At 36.5% G+C, this 21,365-nt stretch overlaps 4 protein-coding genes and 1 pseudogene across 4 annotated transcripts; 4 read left to right on the forward strand and 1 right to left on the reverse strand.

Annotated features, from left to right (window-relative positions):
* Nucleotides 1-2,507: 2,507 nt before the first annotated feature.
* On the forward strand, nucleotides 2,508-7,264 carry LOC104120501 (UDP-glycosyltransferase 90A1-like; annotated as a pseudogene).
* LOC104120502 (RING-H2 finger protein ATL46-like) lies at nucleotides 5,412-6,824 on the reverse strand. The gene has a single exon (XM_033652634.2). The coding sequence runs from the start codon at nucleotides 6,822-6,824 to the stop codon at nucleotides 5,670-5,672; it is 1,155 nt and encodes a 384-aa protein (XP_033508525.1). The 3' UTR covers nucleotides 5,412-5,669.
* An 8,911-nt stretch (nucleotides 7,265-16,175) lies between the features above and the next one.
* LOC138905532 (uncharacterized) lies at nucleotides 16,176-16,853 on the forward strand. Its single transcript, XM_070194056.1, has one exon. The coding sequence runs from the start codon at nucleotides 16,176-16,178 to the stop codon at nucleotides 16,851-16,853; it is 678 nt and encodes a 225-aa protein (XP_070050157.1).
* A 212-nt stretch (nucleotides 16,854-17,065) lies between these two features.
* LOC138905533 (uncharacterized) lies at nucleotides 17,066-17,914 on the forward strand. The gene has a single exon (XM_070194057.1). It carries the CDS (start codon nucleotides 17,066-17,068, stop codon nucleotides 17,912-17,914), a length of 849 nt encoding a protein of 282 aa, XP_070050158.1.
* A 2,458-nt stretch (nucleotides 17,915-20,372) lies between these two features.
* On the forward strand, nucleotides 20,373-20,849 carry LOC138905534 (secreted RxLR effector protein 161-like). Its single transcript, XM_070194058.1, has one exon. It carries the CDS (start codon nucleotides 20,373-20,375, stop codon nucleotides 20,847-20,849), a length of 477 nt encoding a protein of 158 aa, XP_070050159.1.
* The last annotated feature ends 516 nt before the right edge of the window (nucleotides 20,850-21,365 follow it).

Raw genomic sequence — 21,365 nt, forward strand, 5'->3', positions numbered from 1 at the left:
CTGCAGTCTTTTAATCTTGCTTGTTGCCCATGTATTGACTACTACAAATATTTAATATTGAAGAAGGTCTTTATTAGAACAATTAAGTTTTGATTTACAGTAAAATGCGTTATGTCATTAGTATTCTTGCGCAAATCTTCAGCTTGCTAGTTCATTGCTTTTGCACTCCTCTTTGTGTGAGGCAATTATCTCTTTCAGAATGTAGAAGTGATATTTTATACCTTTCTCATTTTTGTGTGGTTCTTCTGCATCACAAGGATGCATCCAGTGGCGGAGCCACATTGAACTAACGGGTGTCAAGCGACACCCCTTCGCCGGAAAAATTATATTATATCGCTAGATAGATTTTTTTATTTTATGTAGATTTATTGTATGTTGACTCCCCTTTACTTTTCGATATATTTAATTATTTATATTTTGACACTTCTTGGTGAAAAATCCTAAATCCGCCACTGGATGCATCTACAATCCCTTATACTTTCACGTTACTCAAATTAGCAAACTTCATGTATTGTTATTGATAAAATCTTTGATTTTATTAGTATTTTATGTCTCTATTATTCTTTCTTTAGTTTTGGACTTGTATTTTTTATATTCCTCATCACACACACATATATTTTAATATTATTTATTCTCATTATTTTGTTTGTCTAGGTTCTTTTTTGGAAAAAGGGCCAAATATACTCTACTTTCATACAGTGTCTGCATTTAACCTTCGTTATACTATCGGACCAAATTTACCCTTACCGTTATACTATCGGACCAAATTTACCCCTATAATCAGCAAACTTTTAAAAATACTCCTTAATCTGTTAAGTAATCCAAAATCTTCCAAATTACTTTTATTTAAATCACTGGTTGTTCTTCTTGGTTCACTATTTTAATTTTAAAAATTATTATTGATGTGAATGCTAAAGTTACTAGACTATACAAAATATTCATAATTTTTTTTATTACCAATGCACCCATTTCTCTTTTTATAATAAATAAAATTGGTTTAAAATTTTATTTATTTTTCAATCATATACACACCGTAGAATTTAGTGGGTCTATTTATTATATATTATATACAACTGATCACCATGTATGTACTTCAAATATATTTTATCACTGCTTAGTTAGTATAGAGTTCGATCGACTAACTTAAGAGTATAAAATATGTAGGCATTTAATTAAAGCAAAATTGAATTAGACAATGTAAAATCTCCGAGGAACTTCAACTTCAATCACTAATACTTGGAAAGTCTCCATACATTTGATGCAACGAATTCATTAAAATTGGGATGTTGTAAATACTTTTAGAATTTAGAAAAGCTACCTAATTTAGATTTTTTAATTTACTATACTTTGTTTATTCGGTTGTATTATTTAATATTTTTTTCTCTTATTTTTTTTTCTCTAATTCAGAAAGCAGGTAAATACTAATTATTTCAAAAATAGTGACCAAGAAGAACAACAAGTTATTTAAATAAAAGGAATTTGGGAGATTTTGGATTACCTAACAGATCAAGGGGTATTTTTAAAAGTTTGTTGATTGTAAGAGTAAATTTGGCCTGATAGTATAACGGTAAGGGTAAATTTGGTCCGATAGTATAACGGTGGTTAAATGTAGACAATATATGAAAGTAGAGGGCTATATTTGGCCCTTTTCCCTTCTTTTTTAACTATTAAAAGTTAAATTTGAAAACTACAAGATATATTGTTTTTTCTTATGTAATAGTGTTAAATTTTTCCATGAAATACTAAAATATCAAACTGCCAATATTTTACACGATCATGCTTCGTTTAATAATACTGTTATATTTATACAATTGAATTAATATTTTTCTTTTGTCAAATTCACATATGAAAGGACTCATAGTTTTAAAACAGAAAAAGGGTACATGTATGTGTAATTAGGCTTTATATACATCAATTAAATATTTTAGCAACTATTATCTTTGTACAAAATAATAACTCTACTTTTGTGTAGGTGTATCATGATATCGACAATGATCTGTTAGCCACATACATTGGTCGAATTTCTGTACAACTACGATGAAATACTACTTTCAATCCATAGAAACTTCTTGATATGTATGTGACTGTAAGGAGGAGGATACGGTTTCTAAAAAATGACAAAAACTTTAAGACGTGAAATATTTGTAAACACAACCGATGTTGTTCAAATTCACTTATAAATTCTGTGTTGTTGATATATAAAAAAATAAAATACTATCAAAATACTCGATAAATTATAAGAATTGCATAATTGAAATCGAACATTTCTTTTCTAAAAGCATTTTTTAGATATGATTGTGCTTTGCAATGGCAATAAGTATCCGCCTAATAAGTTCACATTCATCAACTTGAGTTGCCTTTTTCCCTTCAACTTCTATCACACGTGTATTATTATACTTTTAAAATATTTGTATCAATTAGTACGAGATACACGTGGAACACACCTGTTCAAAAACAAATACTTATATGTAGAGAGAGGTGTAGATTACTTATTTTAATACTAAGCTGATTAGAGGTAGGGGTTGTGCCCAATATTTAAATCGAAGTGGCTAGAAAGTGCGTAGAGCAATGGCTTTAGCAATCAAACATCAAGAAGCTCAAGAGCAGGCAAGAAGAGTGTAGAGAAATGACTTCTTCTATTCATGTTGTTCTATTCCCTTTCATGTCCAAAGGCCATACTATTCCTATCTTCGATCTTGCTCGCCTTCTACTCCTTCGCAAAATTTCAATCACCATCTTCACTACTCCTGCAAATCGTCCTTTCTTCGCCAATTCGCTTTCCGACACTAACATAAATATCATCGACATCCCTTTTCCTGAAAACATACAAATTATTCCCCCCAGATGTGGAGAGTACTGATAAACTCCCATCCATGTCCCTTTTTGCTACCTTTGCAAGCACCACCAAATCCATGAAATCCCATTTCGAACAAGCCTTAGAATCTCTTTTGCCAGTTACTTTCATGATCACTGATGGATTCCTCGGCTGGACTTTAGACTCTGCAAACAAATTTGGTATACCAAGACTCGCTTGTTATGGAATTAGCACTTTTTCCATGTCAATGTCTCGTTCCTCCAGTGGACTTCTTCGGACAGAATTGTCCGATGATGAGCCTTTTGCAGTCCCTGATTTCCCCTGGATTAAGCTCACGAGAAATGACTTTGATTCACCCTTCAGAGAGCGTGAACCCAAGGGTCTCTTTTTTGAGTTTGCTGTTGAGCAAAGCATTGCCAACTCTAAAAGCTATGGTCTACTTATTAACAGTTTCTACGAGCTTGAGTCTATTTATGTGGAATACTTTAATAGTAAATATAGTCCAAGAGCAGTGTGCGTTGGACCATTTTGTGCAGCGATCGAGCCACAAAAAGCACAATCGGAAAGCTTAGAGAAACCTTCATACATCAAATGGCTTGACGGAATGCTAGAACAGAGAAAATCAGTTTTGTACATGGCATTTGGCACCCAAGCGCAAGTATCTTTTGAACAATACAAGGAAATTACAATTGGTTTGGAGAAAGCGGAAGTGAACTTTTTGTGGGTAGACAGGAGAAATCTAGCAGAAGTCAATGATGGATTTGAAAAAAGAGTGAAAAACAGGGGATTGGTGGTGACAGAGTGGGTTGATCAGAGAGAAATCCTGAGCCACGGGAGTGTTCAAGGTTTTCTAAGCCATTGCGGCTGGAACTCGGTGATAGAGAGCATATGTGCAAAGGTGCCAATACTAGCATGGCCAATGATAGCGGAGCAACACCTGAATGCAAGGATGGTGGTGGAGGAAATCAAGATTGGGCTAAGGGTCGAGACGTGTGATGGGTCAGTGCGAGGGTTCGTGAAGTGGGAAGGTTTGGAGAAGCCTGCAAAGGAATTGATGGAAGGAGAGAAAGGTAAAGAGGCAAGGAAGAAAGTGCAGGAAATCGGGGAAGCAGCCATTAATGCAGTCAAAGAAGGGGGGTCATCCTGGCAAGCATTGAACGAGCTGATTCTTGAACTAACTGCAACATGACAGGTTTGATTTGTGTTTTTCTTGTGGGAGTATGCTACCTTCTGTAAAGAAATAAATTTGTGTCTTCTTGTATCTTTTATGTTTTTCTTTTTACCTGTTCCCATTAACTTGTTAAAGTGGTATGAGGACCCTAATCAAAAGATGAAGTTTTGAAAACCATCAATCAGAATATCTGATCATATGTCTATTGCTGTGCAGGACTCTAGGTTTCTAGTTGGTTTATATAAAGTATCACCTAAAGATATTAACTGAACTACACTGGAAAATAATGTAGCAATTCTTGCAGGCACTATTAGATGTCATCTAATAACAACTTTCTTTTCTTTTGATAGGCTTTTCATTAGAGAATGTAAGCTCAATAACACAAGTATATTTCTTCAAAAACCACTCAGTAGTTGGCGGGCAGGGTGGAAGGTTTTTAAAATTTAGAGAATTTATCTTCTATCCACTTGAAATTTTGAATGCATTTTTACACAATTAGTGCAAATTAACCTGTAGTTCACGGCTACTGCCTTATTTTTCATGTTACTAGTTGCATTGATTATGAATAGTTTCCATAAATTATCTTTACGAATTAGCGTTTAGAAGCTAAAAGATGGATTTTGGACCTAACTTCATCCCAAAAGCTAACCCATATAAGTGAAAATTGCTCAAGACCACACTCTAACAGACATATTTTTGGGATCAACCTACTATGAAGATTAACCATGATTAATATAACCACAGCACAATTTCTCGAATTTTTAATTTTTTAAAAAAGATAGTAGGATGATTTCTAACTAGGACATATTTCAATAAGTCAAATGACCCATAAGTTATGCCACAGATTTTCAACAAAGGCAATCCTACTGCTTTAGATCCCACCACTATTTCAACACAAAAGATTGTGGTCAAACACCCCTACCCCATGCCCCTTTCATCCAATGAAAAACAAGAAAAAGAAACTGAAGACCACAAATAAAGACCATCGAAGCAACACTATCAAGATGCTTCAGGAAAAAGAAGAGAATCTTTCTTTGATTTTCTAGGAATCAAGATAACATAGTGGAGTTTCACTTCCCTGACACTCAAATTCTCAAAACTATGAGCAAAATACAACGGTCAGAAACAGACGCTTGGTCTGTTGTTGTCAAAGCAATATTCTGGAATCTACTATTTCATTTTACCTTTCTTTTCTGAACAAAGAACATGAGCTTTATGTGGTTGAGGACAGGACACTTCTAAATGGGCTATATTCCAATTCTGGTCATTTTTAAAGGTTGTTGTAACACAGGCAATGATATTGTCCATCAACTCTGATCCTAGCTCTCATGGGTTAGATAACACCTCAAACTTATTACTATATGAATGCTTCTCAACTACATAGTTATGAAGTAAATTTGACAGCTGCAAATATCAGGATGCAGTAAAGAAACCAATGTCGTGTGAGTGGTGTAAAATAAAGTAATAGCATTTCAAGAATCAATAGATAACACATGACCTATATTTTGTAGGACTTCAAGAGAAAAAATAAAACAAAAGCCATCAACTCTACTGTCGAGCTTGTTACCATGTATTAGCATGCTTTGATCATACAGCATCTCAAAGAATTCCAAACTGAGGGACTAACCTCTATGCCATCAGATAACAGAAAGATCAACAAAGAGAAGCGAATCAGAATGTCCGTTAATTGCTTTCTGTTTTTGCCAACCACGGTAAGTCAATTTTAGGAGGTGGATTCTCCGTTTGGCATTCTGAAGAACTTGCAAATTTTCCCTTCTTCGACCAAAGCCAAATCTTGGAAAAAGAGTAGCTATCAGTCTTCGTTCCAATACCTATTCTTTTCCCCTCACCATCCCTTTCAGTTGACAAATTGACACACCGTTCACGCAACTTGGCAAGCTTCACATTGCATGCGTTTTGCTCGTTGCTCAAGTCTACCTTAAGATTAAAATCACCAACCACATACTGATATGAGCCCAATGAATAGCATCTCCTTGCATCCAAGTTACTACTACTAGTCTCTCCTTCTCCCTCCTCTGCCCCATCATACAATTTTCTAAACTTACCAAGCCTCACAGGAAAGGTTGCTATATCAACTGCACTTTCCTCTATATCAATTGTTTTCTGAGCAGCAGATAACCCATGATCTCTATTGACACGACATCCGGCATCTTCTTTAGGGTCATCAAGATCAGAAATTGGACTCTCCGATAAGAATCTGGGATCGAAAAGGGTTCCTCGACATAGTGGGCACGTGGAGTTTGTTAGGAGCCAAGTATCTATACAATTGATATGAAAAGCATGGCTGCAAGTTGGGAGTAACCTCAACTTGTCCTTATCAGAGAATTCACACAAACAAACAGCACAATCAAAGGGTTCTTTAGGACCCATAACCTCTTTGTAAACAAAGACAGGTAATGCATCAATAAATGATTGATCCAGACCAGAGTCATGTTGATGGAAAAGCTGCTGCAACTGTCTTTGCAGAGCCTCGGAGCTAGAAATTTCAAGGTTACCATCAGTCTGTGGTGAAGCTGAAGAAGGTTTCTTGATAAGAAATCTAACAAGCAAGTGGAGAAGACCTGATATGAAAAAGATAACAGCTAAGATAACTATAATGATAAGAACAGCTGGACTAATTTTGTTGCCAGAAGAGGATGAATGGCCTGGCTCTTTGTGAAGATTAGAAGTTGGACCAAATGAAGAATGAGATGGGGGAGATAGATGAGGGGAATATGCAAAGGCACCACCTTTTCTATGTTGAATCCAAGACATTTTCAAATCGGTATGCCCAAAATCCAATCTTTGTGCTCTAACTTCTGTAAATAAACAGATCATTTTGGCACATTCCAAGAAAACCAAAATTGGAACTTGTTAATTATTTCCACTATCTCATAACCAATAACTGCTGTTGCATTAGAGACTGCAGCAAGTTCTAGTGATGCTTAAAGCAGCAATTTTTCTACTGGTTTCAGATGAAAGCACAGTTCAAGAATTGTGCAAAGACATAATATGGTGACAAATTATCCAGACAGAAAAAGTTAAAGGCCAATTCTTCACCTGACTGGATTCCCACATAGCTACCATTAGCAAAGACTGAATACTCAAAGACCCTTTAAAGAAAATGGAATCTTTTCTTGCCCCAGAAAACCCCTGAGGGGTTCAAGACTAAGGTGGATCTTAGAAGCTCTTATGTGGAAGAGACAAAAGGAAAGTTTGAATCTTTGAGCATGTACACCTCTAACTCTCTGTATCTGAATTTCTTTCTTATACAGCTCTTGCCAAGCAAAGTATGCATACAACTATATATATATATATATATATATATATATGTATATATATACTGACAAAGTGGGTGTCTGAACTAGGGGGTGAGATATTTTTTTTTGGGGGGGGGGGGGGGAGGGTGAGTGTTCTGAACTGGAAAAAGAAAGAGACAGATTTGGAAGAACCAAAGGGTAGCAGGGACAGTCGTAACTAGTCTCCAAAAATAAAGACTTAAAAAGAGTAAAGAATGACAAAAAGAAATGGGGCTGATTGCCCTTTTTATTTCTCGATTAAATTAAAAGGGAAAAGTGGAAAAGAAAAAGGGAAAGTAGTAGGGAAAAAAACAAGTTTCAAATCCTTGCTCGCTCCAAGAATAACGCGCGTTAGTTTTGGCAATAATGGGCTTTCTTTTCGTTTCCCGCCACTTACCTGCTTAAGAAATTTGTTAAGAAAGAGTCTCGGATCTTAATTTTGATACACAAGCCATTCTAGATTTGTAAAATTTATCTTGTTCATAAGTTATATAGTGTGAGTCATAACTTTATATAAATTGTTTACAATTAATGTGGGACAAACAAAACTTCCCTTGTTTACTAGTTATAGCATGCGATATAATTTTGACAAAAATTATTCACAAGTTCAATCGGATAGGAATTTTTTTTGTTGATCAATTGTTTACAAGTTTTGCACTACTAAGTGTTGCTAATCCGATAAAATGTGATCAATTGAACAATACGGTCAAGTTTTGCTTATCCATTAAAACTTGTTAGTAATTTATACTAAAGTAAATCTCACCTTGCATAACATCTGAACAAGATAATAAGCAAAACTTGTGATCAATTTGTATCGAAATTATGTCCCGCTAGGCATAATTTGTAAAAGCGTGATTTTTTATTCTTCTAAATATATTACGCTATTTTTGCACAAAGTTTTTAAAGGATAAAGAAATTTTAAAAAGCAGCCTCAAATCTATTTGTGTAAATTTCCCGTTTCCCGCGAGGCTCGCTTTTTAGGCCTTTTGTTAAGGGTGGGCATTATTTAGATCTCTAACTCTAAGGGGGCTCAGGTGAATTTTTTGATCGAACGGTTCTTGTAGAGCTTCTCTTTTACTAATTAAAAAATAGAAGAATTAAACTAAATAGCAGTGCACTCAATCGGTAAAACTAAAAATAGCCGATAGAGGTATAATTAATATATGGATAATTTATGTATTATATGTGTATAATTATATATAATTAATGTATAAACTATATATATATGACTAGAAAAATTAAAGAATAGATATGGCCGGCTATTTATGTAAATATTCCATTAAAATATATAATTTAAGTTATACTGACAATGTAAAGATATTTTACACCATCAAAGATTTAACATGTGATTATAAGCGATTACTATTTTTGGGTCAAACCGGAAAAATTTGTTCAACCAAATAAGCATTATATACACAATAAGCTTAATTTGATTCTAGAGCTAGACCAACAAACCAAGGAACACTAAGGTTGACACTGCTAAGCTATCAGTAGCTATAAACTCCTCACCTTACCAGGAAGGATATGAGTTCAAGCTTCTTCACGTAGCACCAATAACAGTAGTCTAAGCGTATTAACAAGGAAAATTATTTTGAGTTGCTCTAATACTCTTCCATTTACAATTTCTTTGGCCTACAGGATGAAGTTGCATCACAATTTCGTTAATTCTGTCTTTCCAATCTCTAGTCTTCAACTGAAATCTTTTGTTTTTTATTGGGATTACCCCCCCCCCCCCCCCCCGCACACACACAAAAAAAAAAATAATATCACGGTAATAACAACGGAATAATAATATAGTACCGAGATACGGTAATCAACAAGAATAAAAGAGTGACAACGACACTAATATTTTTATGTGAAAAACCCTTCTGAATAAGGGAAAAAATCACGACCACGAGAGGAGCAACTGATATCACTATATTAAGGAATTTTACACTTTGTAGGTATGAGTAAAATACTACAAAGAGCACTACTACAACACTCAAAAGAAATAACCTTCTTTTGATATTCTCACCTTACTACAATATCGCTCACACTCTCTATTTTCTTCACAAACTATTTTCATATGCCCTGTCTGTGATGCCTCACTCTTTCTTTCTCTCTTTATTGGTGTGTTGAAACAAGTGAAAGAGCTCTCCTTTTATAGGAGAAAAATATGTAGCATCCAAGAATGTTACGCAGGGAGCTTCAATTCTCCTCCATTCATTTCCAAACTTGGGGATAAAGTAATCATAGGCATATGCCTATTACAAATTGGATGGACCCCACAATCTCAACCTCCAGTCCTATTCACCTGAAAGAGGTAACATCGGGCTTCTAGTTTGAGTGCATGCCGATAAGTTCTTTTCATATCTCGAACTTGTCTCTTGGTACCACCTTGGTCAGCATATCTGAAGGATTCTTACTTGTATGGATTTTCTTGACCAACATAGATCCATCCTCTATCCTTTCTCGAATCTAGTGATATCTCACATCGATATGCTTCGTTCTTGCATGATACATAGTGTTTTTGCTTAGGTCTATTGCACTTTGACTGTCACAATATATGACATACTCTTTTTGATGCAATCCAATCTCTCGAAGGAACCGTTTCAGTCATACCATCTTATTGCCAGCTTCAGTAGCGGCAATATACTCTGCTTCAGTTGTAGAAAGTGTGACACACTTCTGCAACTTCGAATGCCATGATATAACTCCTCCTGAAAATGTGAACAGATACCCAATAGTAGATTTACGATTATCAAGATCACCTGCCATATCAGCATCCGTGTAACCCTTCAAGATTTGATTAGATCCTCCAAAATACAAACAGTATTCAAAGGTACCTATTGGGTACCTGAGTATCTACTTTACTGCTTCCTAGTGTACTTTTTTATAATTTTCAAGGAACTGCTAACAACACCAACTGCATAAGCAATATCCGGTTTGGTGCATACCTGTATGTACATCAAGCCTCCGACTACTAAAGAATAAGGAACTCTGGCCATGCTCTATTTATCCTCCTTTGTTGTAGGACACATCTTCTTGCATAACTTCAGATGACCAACAAAGAAGTTATGCTTAACTTCTTGTAAGTTAAGCTAAAGGACGAAGAGTGTTAAGCTAGTCATCGAAGTGTTCACCCTACATGAAGAGTGTTAAGCATAACTTCATGTTGAAGCGTTTCAGTACACGTTCAATGTACTTCTCTTGAGATAGCCACAACTTTCTGCATGTTCACTCTTGAACAATCTTCATCCCCAGAATTTGTTGTGTTGGGCCCAAGTCCTTCATATCAAATGACTTGGACAAATCTCTCTTCAACTTTACAATAAGCTCTTTGTCTTGTCCTACAATCAACATGTCATCTACATACAACAATAATATAATAAAATTATTATCAGAAAATCTTTTGAAGTTTACACATGGATCAAAATAGGTCTTTATGTATGTTTGACTTTTCATGAATGAGTCAAACTTCCTGTATCATTGCCTGCTTCAACCCATAAAGACTCTTATTCAATTTGCACACCAGGTGTTTCTTTCCAGCTGCTTCAAATCCTTCTGGCTGCTCCATATAAATCTCATCTTCCAAATCTGCATGAAGAAATACAGTTTTCACATCCAACCGTTGCATTTCAAGGTCTAGGCTAGCTGTTAAGTTCAAGATTATTCGAATATAAGTCATTTTGAAAACAAGTGAGAAAATTTCGTCAAAATCAATAACTTTCTTCTATTCGAATCCTTTAATCACCAATCGAGCTTTGTATCTGACCAGCTTGTCATTTCTATCTTTTTTGAGTTTAAAGACCCACTTGTATTTGAATGATCTTTTACCATTTGGAAGTTCAACCAGCTTGTACGTGTCATTTTTCTGTAGAGACTCCATCTCTTCTTGCATGACTTTCATCCTCTAGTTCTTTTCTGGATGAGACAGCTCCTCCTTAAGATTTTCTGTCTCCCCCTCATCACTGATAAGAACATACTTTGTGGAAGGGTACATGCATGACTCTGCCATTGGTCTTTCTGATCTCCTTGGAGGTTGAGGTTATTCTTTTTCCTAAGTAGGGTACTCTACTTGCTCGGCATCATTATCAATTTACTCCCCCTGCTCAGCGACCTCATCAGGTTGCTCCCTCTGCTCGAAAGGCTCGTCGGTCGTACTTTCTGTACTTGTGGGATAGTTAAAAGTAGAAGGAATGGTAAAAAGTTTAAGGATTATACCATTCTTTTTCTTGACCTTCTCTAACATATCATTAGCAGTTCCAACTTCACTTTCTCGGAAGACTACATCTCTGATCTTAATGACTTTCTTCTTTATAGGATTCCACAGTCTGTATCCAAACTCTTTGTCTCCATATCCGATGAATATGACGGGAACGGATTTATCATTCAGCTTTGTTCTCTGCTCCTTTGGTACATGTGCAAAAGATCTGCATCCGAACACCTTCAGAAGCAAGTAGGACACCTCTCTGTTGGTCCAAACTCTCTCTGGGATGTCAGACACTAATGGAACTGATGGACTCCTATTGATCAGGTAACAGGCTGTCTGAACTGCTTCACCCCATAATGACTTATGCAGTTTAGCCATTCTGAGCATGCTTCTCACCTTCTCAACAATAGTATGGTTCATCCTTTCGGCTATGCCATTATATTGTGGGGTTCCAGGAACTATCTTTTCATGTCTGATCCCGTGACTTGAACAGTACTCTTTAAATTCCATTGAAGTATACTCACATCCATTATCACTTCGGAGACGCTTTAGCTTTTGGCATGTCTCCATTTCTACTAGAGCATGAAACTTCTGAAAAACTTGAAACATATGATCTTTGATTTTCAAGATATAAACCCATAATTTTTGTGAAGAATCATCAATAAAAGTAACAAAATATTTGTTACCGCCCATCGATTATATTTCCATTAGACCACAAATATCAGAATATACCAAATCAAGTATATTCAATTTTCTTTCAGACAATGTCTGAAATGAGACTCTATGTTGTTTACCAAATAAACAGTAGTCACAAGGTTTTACCGTTGTGCCTTTGGAAAAAAAGATGAGTGATTTCCTGGAAAGAATATGCAATCCCTTTTCGCTCATATGACTCATTACTTTATGCCACAAATCTGCAGAAATCTCATCTTGTGCCGCGTTCAATTCACCTCGGCATATTTCGACATTTGTCCTATACAATGTGCCATGAGCAACTCCCTTAGAAATCACCAATGATCCCTTGGTGAGTCTCCACTTTTGATTTGCAAAATAATTTTCGTACTCATCTCGGTCCAAAGAAATTCCCGAGATCAAGTTCATCCGCAAATCGGGTACATGTCACACGTCCTTTAGAACCAATGTGCATCTGACATTTGTCTTGATACAAATTTCACTAATCCCCGTAATCTTTGAATAACTTGTGTTACCCATTCTCACAGTGCCAAAATCACCTGCTATATATCTACAAAAAGGATCTCTTACTGGTATGGCATGGTAAGATGTTGTTGTGTCAATCACCCATTTTGACTCTGGACTTGCCAAGTGCATGCATTCTTCTTCCTATTTTATGAAGAGAACAACATTATCATTGTTTTGCACCGTGGCGGTTGTATTGTCGTCATTTTTCTGGTCACTTCTTTTACCTTTGCCCTTCCTTAGATTTGGGCAGTCTCTTTTGAAATGACCTGGTTGATCTCTAATATAGTAATTTCTGGCTTTTGATTTGGATCGGTTCTTGGACTTCCCACGACCTCTAGATCTACCATAGTTGTTTGAACTCCTTTGATAACTCCTGACTCTACCTTTTGTGATGAGAGCATGTCCTTGATTTTCAGGCTTATTTCTCATCTTCTCATTAAGTAGAAGAGCCGATGTGACGTCTTTCAACTCAATAGTAGTCTTACTGTGCAGGATGGTTATTGTCAAATTATCATACGAAGATGGCAACGAGTTCAAGAGCAAGATGACTTTATCTTCTTCCTCGATCTTTACTCTGAGGTTGGCGAGCTGGGTGATTAGTCTGTTAAACATATTTAAATGTGACAAAAAATTTGTACCTTCACCCATGTGTAGGCGTATAACTGCTTCTTTAGGTACAATTTATTTGTCAGCATTTTGGACATATATATATATATATATATATAGACTTTCCAACCTTGTTCAAATACCACATGTGGTGTCTTCATCAATGATATTATTTACCACATCGTCTGATAAGTGCAACCTGATTGTACTAGCAATCTTTTTATCTAAGTTAGCACAATCCTCATCTTTCATGGTATCAGACTTTTTGGCATCAACATCTAGTATCTTGTGTAATCCCTGTTGGATAAGCAGATCTCTTATCCTTCTTTGCCATGTTGAGAAACCGCTATCTCCGTTGAATTTTGCTACTTCGTACTTTACTCCGGATATATTGTTTTTACCGAGTATAGTACTAATGACAGTTAATAGTATTTATGTGAATGAGAAAACCTTGTGCTTTGATACCAGTTGTTGGGAATAAACCCTCCCCCCTCCCCATAGAAATAATATCATGATAATAACAGCGGAATAATAATGTAGCACCGAGATATGATAATCAACAAGAATAAAAGAGTGGCAACGACACCAATAGTTTTACGTAAAAACCTCTTCTGAATAAGGGAAAAAATCACGACCCCGAGAGGAGAAACTGATATCACTATAGTAAGAAATTTTACACTTTGTAGGCATGAGTAAAATACTACAAAGAGCACTACATCACTCAAAAGAAATATCCCTCTTTTAAATTTCCTCCTTATTACAACATCGCTCACACTCTTTATTTTTTTCACAAACTATTTTCTTATACCATGTCTGTGATGCCTCACTCTTTCTTTCTCTCTTTGTTGGTATGTTGAAACAAGTGAAAGGGCTCTCCTTTTATAGGGAAAAATACGTAGCCTCCAAGAATGCTACGGGAAGAGCTTCAATTATCCTCCATTCATTTTCAAACTTGAGGCCAAAGTAATCATAGGCACATGTCCATTACAAATGGGATGGACCCTGCAGTTTTTTTATCTCTACCCAAATATGGTAAGTGGTAGCTGCAAAAAGGAATCTCAAAATGGATGATCTAACAGTCTTGTGACCAATCTGGGAGGATAGCCTTTGAACTTCAGTTTTTCAGTGGTGTACTGCTCTATTAGTGCCCATGCAGTGCAATAGAGTCTGTCACATTATTCTGGAATAGGAACACTCAAAAACTTGAATGAAAGTGTGTTTCCTCATATTCAGGAAGAACATAAAACACACTCTTGTGGTGCCTGAATTTTTTCACTTCCTCAACCTATCTATAGTAGGCAGTCTATATTAAAGAGCCTACCGGAGTATGAAATGATGCCTAGGAAGTACCACGTTCACTATAATGAGTTTCTTGCAATAAACTTTTTAGTATTGTGGAAATAATAGAGAGTTGTAAGCTTTCTTTATGGTGAATAAGCTCTTAATAGTAAAACTGTCCAGAATATAATCATGATATACTCCAGTATACCACTCTCTTGCATCAAACACTTTTCTCACTAACCAGATTTCCTGCTTAAGAGTGATGATAGTTTTCCGATCTCTGTCTTTTATATAAAGAATATGAATCCAATGAACCCAGAGTTTCTCTTTATTCTTTATTATTGCCCATAACAATTCGCTGATTGCATCCTTGTTCTAGAAAAAGAAGTTCAGGATATTCAGTCTACATATTAAACTAGGTTGACATATTATTTCCCATACTAACAAAGCCCTCCTTGAGTATTCATTAGTGCATGTCCAAAGAGAGCTTCTGCATACAATTTATAGAGAACTTTTATCTACGTTGGCTTGCAACCCTAATTGTTGGCCCAAGAAAGAGAATAGTTTTGAAGATTGACAAAGGAACTCCGATATGAACCAGGTCCATCACTGGCAGACATAGACACAGGCAGAGTCAAGGTACGTGAGGTGAACATGTAGGAGATAAGCGTACTCTGGTAGAATGAGATATCTCCTGATCGAAAAGATTGCAAAAATGATAAGGAGAAGAACTCCTTATTCGGTAAGAACAATATCTAAGATAAGGGAAGGATTTAGGAGTTGAGTTTAACTAGAACTCTTCCACCAAGGAAGAGTAGCATTAGGATTCTAGTTAATTCTCTATCTACTAACTCCTATATATTGCAGAATGTTCTTATTGTACAGTGATGCACAAAAATAGAAGTTAAGCAAGAATTGAGAGCAAAATAGCGAGGCAATTTTGCAAGCAGTTCGAGTGATATTTGAGTGTGCGAATCTGACGCTACTTGAACCAGCTAGAAGAACCAGTTCAATTGTTGTCTTTTAGTCTAGTTATTTGTAGTAGGTGGTTTTAACTTGTACCTTTTCAGCTTTATCTAGAAGCGTCTGTAATAGGTACGTTGTGTTTCAAGTTAGAGTTAACTTGAAGTTTGTCGCAAATAGCTAGAGGCTAGTTTGCTACAAAGGGTTAGAGGTAATCCTAGGTTTACAAAAGAGTTTTTGTAAATGTTGTTTTGGCTCACTGATTTAGTAAAGAGTTTTGGAAAAATCCTACTGGGAAGTAGGTCGTGATTTTTTCACCGTTTGAGCTAGGTGTTTTCCACGTAAAAGTCTTTGTGTTCTTTATTTTCTGTACTTAATATTCTGCAACAGTAGTAGTTGGAACACATAGAAGAACCATGTCCTTCTATAATCTGTGCACGCGAAAAATTAGATACCACATAAATCACCCCCCTCTTGTGTGGTATTGACGTATAAAACATCAATTGGTATCAGAGCAGGTTATCCTTGAAGAGGCTAACATCTTAGGAGAAGATCAAGATGAGTGCACCACCTAGAAATTGAGAAGGGCAATCTGCTGCTAGGCCACCACTCTTCAATGGCCAGTACTACTCTTGCTGGAAAAATAGAATGAGAGACCATATCACAGAAGAAGACTATGAACTATGGGACATTGTCACAGATGGTCCATTAGCTACCATGAAGATAAATGCCAAAGGAGAAGAGGTGCCAAAAACAAGAGCTGACTGCACTGCTGACGACTTGAGGAAATGGGAGAAGAATGCTAAGGCTAAGAAATGGCTTGTGTGTGGACTTGGTCCAGACGAGTACAACAGAATTCAAAGTTGTACTACTGCTAAGGAAATTTGGGACACCTTGCAAGTGGCTCATGAAGGAACTGCTCAGGTGAAGAGGTCCAAAGGTACTTTACTATATTCTCAATATGAGAATTTCTCCATGAAAGAAGGAGACACTATCCAAGAGATGTATACAAGGTTCACCACACTGACAAATAAACTGAAGTCTCTTGGAAGGACTCTTCTTGAAGAAGACAAAGTTGAGAAGATTCTGACTAAGGTTCTACCAGTTTCTTGGGAAAGCAAAATCACTGCAATTCAGGAATCTAAGAACATTGCAACTCTTAGGTTGGATGAGCTAATGGGAAATCTCACTGCTTATGAACTTAGAAGGCAGACTATGAAGATGGATGTGCCCAAGAAGGAAAGGAGTCTGACACTCAGAATCACTGAAGGTGGTGATCTAGAGGAAGATGAAATGGCTATGATCACCAAGGGAAATACCTTATAAGAGGAAAAGGTTCTTCAAGAGGTGGAAATTACAACAAAGCAAGGGTTCCAGAAAAAATGACCGATGAGGGCTGCTACAAGTGTGGGAAGACTAATCATCACATCAAGAACTGCTCTCAATGGGAAATTTAATGGAAGAAGGAAAGATCTGAACGAAGGAACAGGAAGAAGGAACAGGTTCATCCCAAGAAGAACAAAGGATCAACAAAGGCTATGGTTGCTGCTTGGGGAGAAAGTTCAGATGAGGAATCAGATGATGAAGATGGAGATAAACAAGCATGTATGGCAATTGGAGAATCAGATGAGGAATCTGAGGTAAGTATAATTCATCTCAAAGACAAGATTAAGTTTTTGTCTAAAGAAAACCTCTTTGAATTATTGCTAGATTTCATTGATGAATCTGAGGTAATAAATAAAGAAAAAGAACAGTTGTCTAAGGATTGTGTAATTTTAAAAGCAAAGTGTAAGAACCTGGAGCTCAAAGTTAGTGAGATTGTGAGTGAAAATACTGCTCTGAAGAACCAGGTTCATACATTTGAAGCAAATGTTCTTGAGTTAAAATCTGAAAATCTAAAACTGAAACTAAGAACCAGTAAGAAGACAGCTGATTGCACACAACTCACTTTAGAAGAAAATGTAGGCAAATTGGAAGATGAGTTGTATAGGAAAGATAAGCATGTAAGAGTGCTAAAGGAGGATCTAGGCAAGGTCAAGCATGAACTAGACAGAACTAGTAAATGGAACAGGTCCTCCGATGCTTTGTCATGGCTACAGGAACATCACAGTAGCAATAGAAGAGGACTTGGCTTTGGGAATCAGCTACCTAAGCGGGATCCTAAAAGCAAGTACCTCACTCTTCCTGAGAACAAGATTTATACTCACTGTGGTAAGATTGGTCACTATAAAAGTGAATGTAACACAAAAGAAAGGGCCAGTCAAAAGAATAAACATTTTGTTCAAGGGAAGAATTGGTTACCAAGTTGGGATAAAAGGAATTTAATTCATCCTTTTGCTTATAGAAAGGGACCCAAACTAGTTTGGGTTCCTAAGACTAACCCCTGATTTTCTTTTGTAGGTTCAAGTGAAGGGGAGCAGCCAAATATGGTACATGGACAGTGGCTGCTCAAAGCATATGACAGGAAGCAAGGACCTGTTCCTTTCACTTGAGGACCTCAAAGGAGGAAATGTCTCCTTTGGAAATGGAAAGAAAGGTGAAATCATTGGGGTTGGTAAGGTAGGTAATGATGACTCTCATTCCATTGAGAATGTCTACTTGATAGACGGCTTGAAGTATAGCCTAATCAGTGTGTCATAATTGTGTGATAGAGGTAACTTGGTAGCATTCACCTCTACTAAATATTTTGTGATAAATCTTATCACTGACAAGATTATTTTGCAGGGTAAAAGAGTGAATAATATATATATATTATAGATCTGTCCACACTCTCAGAGAATGAACTAACTTGCTTAAGTGTGCTGGATAGTGATCCCCTCCTTTGGCATAAGAGGCTTGGACATGCAAGTCTAAGTCAACTCAACAAATTAGTCTCCAAGGACTTAGTGATAGGACTGCCTAACATTAAGTTCAAGGAAGACAAAGTTTGTGAGGCTTATGCAAGGGGGAAGTAGGTAAGATCCTCTTTTAAATGCAAGAAAGTGGTAAGTACCACCAGAACGATGGAACTGCTTTATATGGATCTCTGTGGTCCAATGAGAACATTAAGTAGAGGTGGTAAGAGATATGTGATGATATTTGTTGATGATTATTCTAGGTTTACCTGGATAATGTTTTTAATATCTAAGGATGAAGCATTTGACATGTTCACTTCCTTTGTTAAAAAAACTCAGAAACAATTAGGTAATCAACTTGCATCAATTAGGTCTGATCATGGTACTGAATTTGAAAATGCTAAATTTGCTGAATTTTGTGATGTGCGTGGCATAGATCGTAATTTTTCTTCCCCTAGAAATCCACAACAAAATGGAGTAGTTGAAAGAAAGAATAGGACTCTTAAAGATATGGCTAGGACTATGCTTATTTCTAGTAAGCTGCCCCATAGCTTCTGGGCAGAAGCTATAAATACTGCATGCTATATTATAAATAGGTGCATGACAAGACCTCTAGTAGAGAAGACTCCCTATGAGTTACTTAAAGGGAGAAAACCAAATATATCCCATCTTAGGGCATTTGGATGCAAGTGCTTTGTGCACAACAATGGTAAAGATTCCCTAGGCAAGTTTGATCCCAGAAATGATGAGGGAGTATTCTTGGGATATTCTTCATATAGTAAAGCATATAAGGTATATAACAAAATAACTATGTGTGTTGAAGAAAGTGTTCATGTGATTTTTTGTGAAACTAACATTCTTTCTGAGAGACAGGAATATGATGATGAAGCAATTAGGCTGGTAAGAAACTTAAATGAAACCACAGCCCAGACTGAAGCTGCACTGGAAGAAGGAACATGTGATAGAACAGCTCCTTCTACCCAGGGCAACCTGACAGGGGGAATAGAACAAAGAGGAAATGATTCTCAAACCTCAAGGGAACCTGTCCATGAACATGTTCCACAACAACAAAGCATTGAAGGAACATCAAGGGGAAACTAGTTGGTTTTGAAACCTTACAAGTATCAAAGTTCTCATCCCATTGAGAACATAATTACTGATCCAATCTCTGGAATCAAAATCAGATCTTCATTAAAGAATCTTTGTGCTTTTGATGCTTTCTTATCTCTTATTGAACCTAAAAATGTTGGTGAGGTTTTGCAGGATGCAGACTGGGTAAATGCAATTCAAGATGAACTCAACCAATTTGAAAGGATTCAAGTTTGGCATCTAGTGCCAAGACCCTTGTACAGATCAGTAATTGGCACAAAATGGGCCTTCAGAAACAAACTTGATGAAGATGGAACTGTTACAAGGAACAAGGCAAGATTGGTGGTTCAAGGATATAGCCAAGAGGAGGGCATAGACTATGATAAAACCTTTGCTCCAGTTGCAAGGTTGGAAGAAATAAGACTCCTCATAACCTTTGCTGCTTATATGGAATTCACCCTCCACCAGATGGATGTCAAGAGTGTCATCCTCAATGGCTATCTAAAGGAAGAAGTGTTTGTCAAGCAACCTCCAGGGTTTGAAAGCAAGGAGAGTCCCGATCATGTGTACAAACTTGACAAAGCACTTTATGGGCTCAAGCAGGCGCCAAGAGCATGGTATGAAAGATTATCAAAGTTTTTGCTTGAGCATGACTACAAGAGAGGTAAAATTGACAATACTTTGTTCTTGAAAGAAAAAGGTAAATATATCTTGGTAGTTCAGATATATGTTGATGATATAATCTTTGGAGCAACTACTGATAAGTTAAGTAAAGATTTTGCTAAACTAATGGGGAGTGAATTTGAAATGAGCATGATGGGTGAGCTTAATTTATTTTTTAGGCTTACAAATTAAACAAAACTCAAATGGAACTATGATCCATCAGTAGAAGTATGTAAAAGAGTTGCTTAAAAGGTTTAAAATGGAAGATTCCAAAGAAATTGACACTCCTATTGCAACAGCTACAAAGTTGGATATGGATGAACTTGGTTCATCTGTCGATCAGAAGTTGTATAGGGGAATGATTGGCTCATTGTTGTATCTCGCTGCTAGTAGACCTGACATTGTTTTCAATGTAGGCCGTTGTGCAAGATTTCAGGCAAATCCAAAAGAGTCTCACTTGACTGCTGTCAAAAGAATTTTGAGATATCTAAAAGGCACCACCGATCTTTGTCTTTTGTATCCAAAGGGTAGTAATTTCAATCTTGTGAGATATGCTGATGCTGATTATGCAGGGTTTTTTGTGGATAGAAAGAGCACCTCGGGTATGGCACACTTTCTTGGCTCATGCCTTGTGTCTTTGGCCACTAAAAAGCAGAATTTTGTGGCCTTATCTACTGCTGAGGCTGAGTATGTGGCTGCAGCCTCATGTTGTGCTCAACTATTGTGGATTAAATAGCAATTGAGGGATTTTACAATTGATGTTGGATGTATCCCTATCTTTTGTGATAACACTAGTGCTATTAGTATGACAAAGAACCACGTTTATCATAAAAGAACAAAGCACATAGATATTAGACATCACTTTTTAAGGGACAATTATGAGAAGGGATTGATCACTATAGAGTTTTGTGCTACTGGTAAACAGATTATTGACATCTTTACAAAAGCACTAAGTAGAGAGCACTTTGAAAGGAACATGTTGGAATTAGGGATGATTAAGATTACCTAAGTGAACCAGTTCAGATTGTACATGGAAAAAAATGTTTTTTTGGTTAGAAAATCTGGAATTTATGTACATAACCAGATTAATTGTTGCTCAGTCTCATATTGTAAATAGTATACTCCAATGCCATGTTTTAATATGAATCACTGGTCTCTAATGAAATTTTCTCTATTTTTACAAATTGAGACATGGATGAGAGGATTCTTCGTGAAAAACCTAGTTCATCATTGCTGGTTCATCTGAAAAATG

This window comes from Nicotiana tomentosiformis, chromosome 2, assembly GCF_000390325.3.
Source record: "Nicotiana tomentosiformis chromosome 2, ASM39032v3, whole genome shotgun sequence".
NCBI lineage: Eukaryota > Viridiplantae > Streptophyta > Magnoliopsida > Solanales > Solanaceae > Nicotiana > Nicotiana tomentosiformis.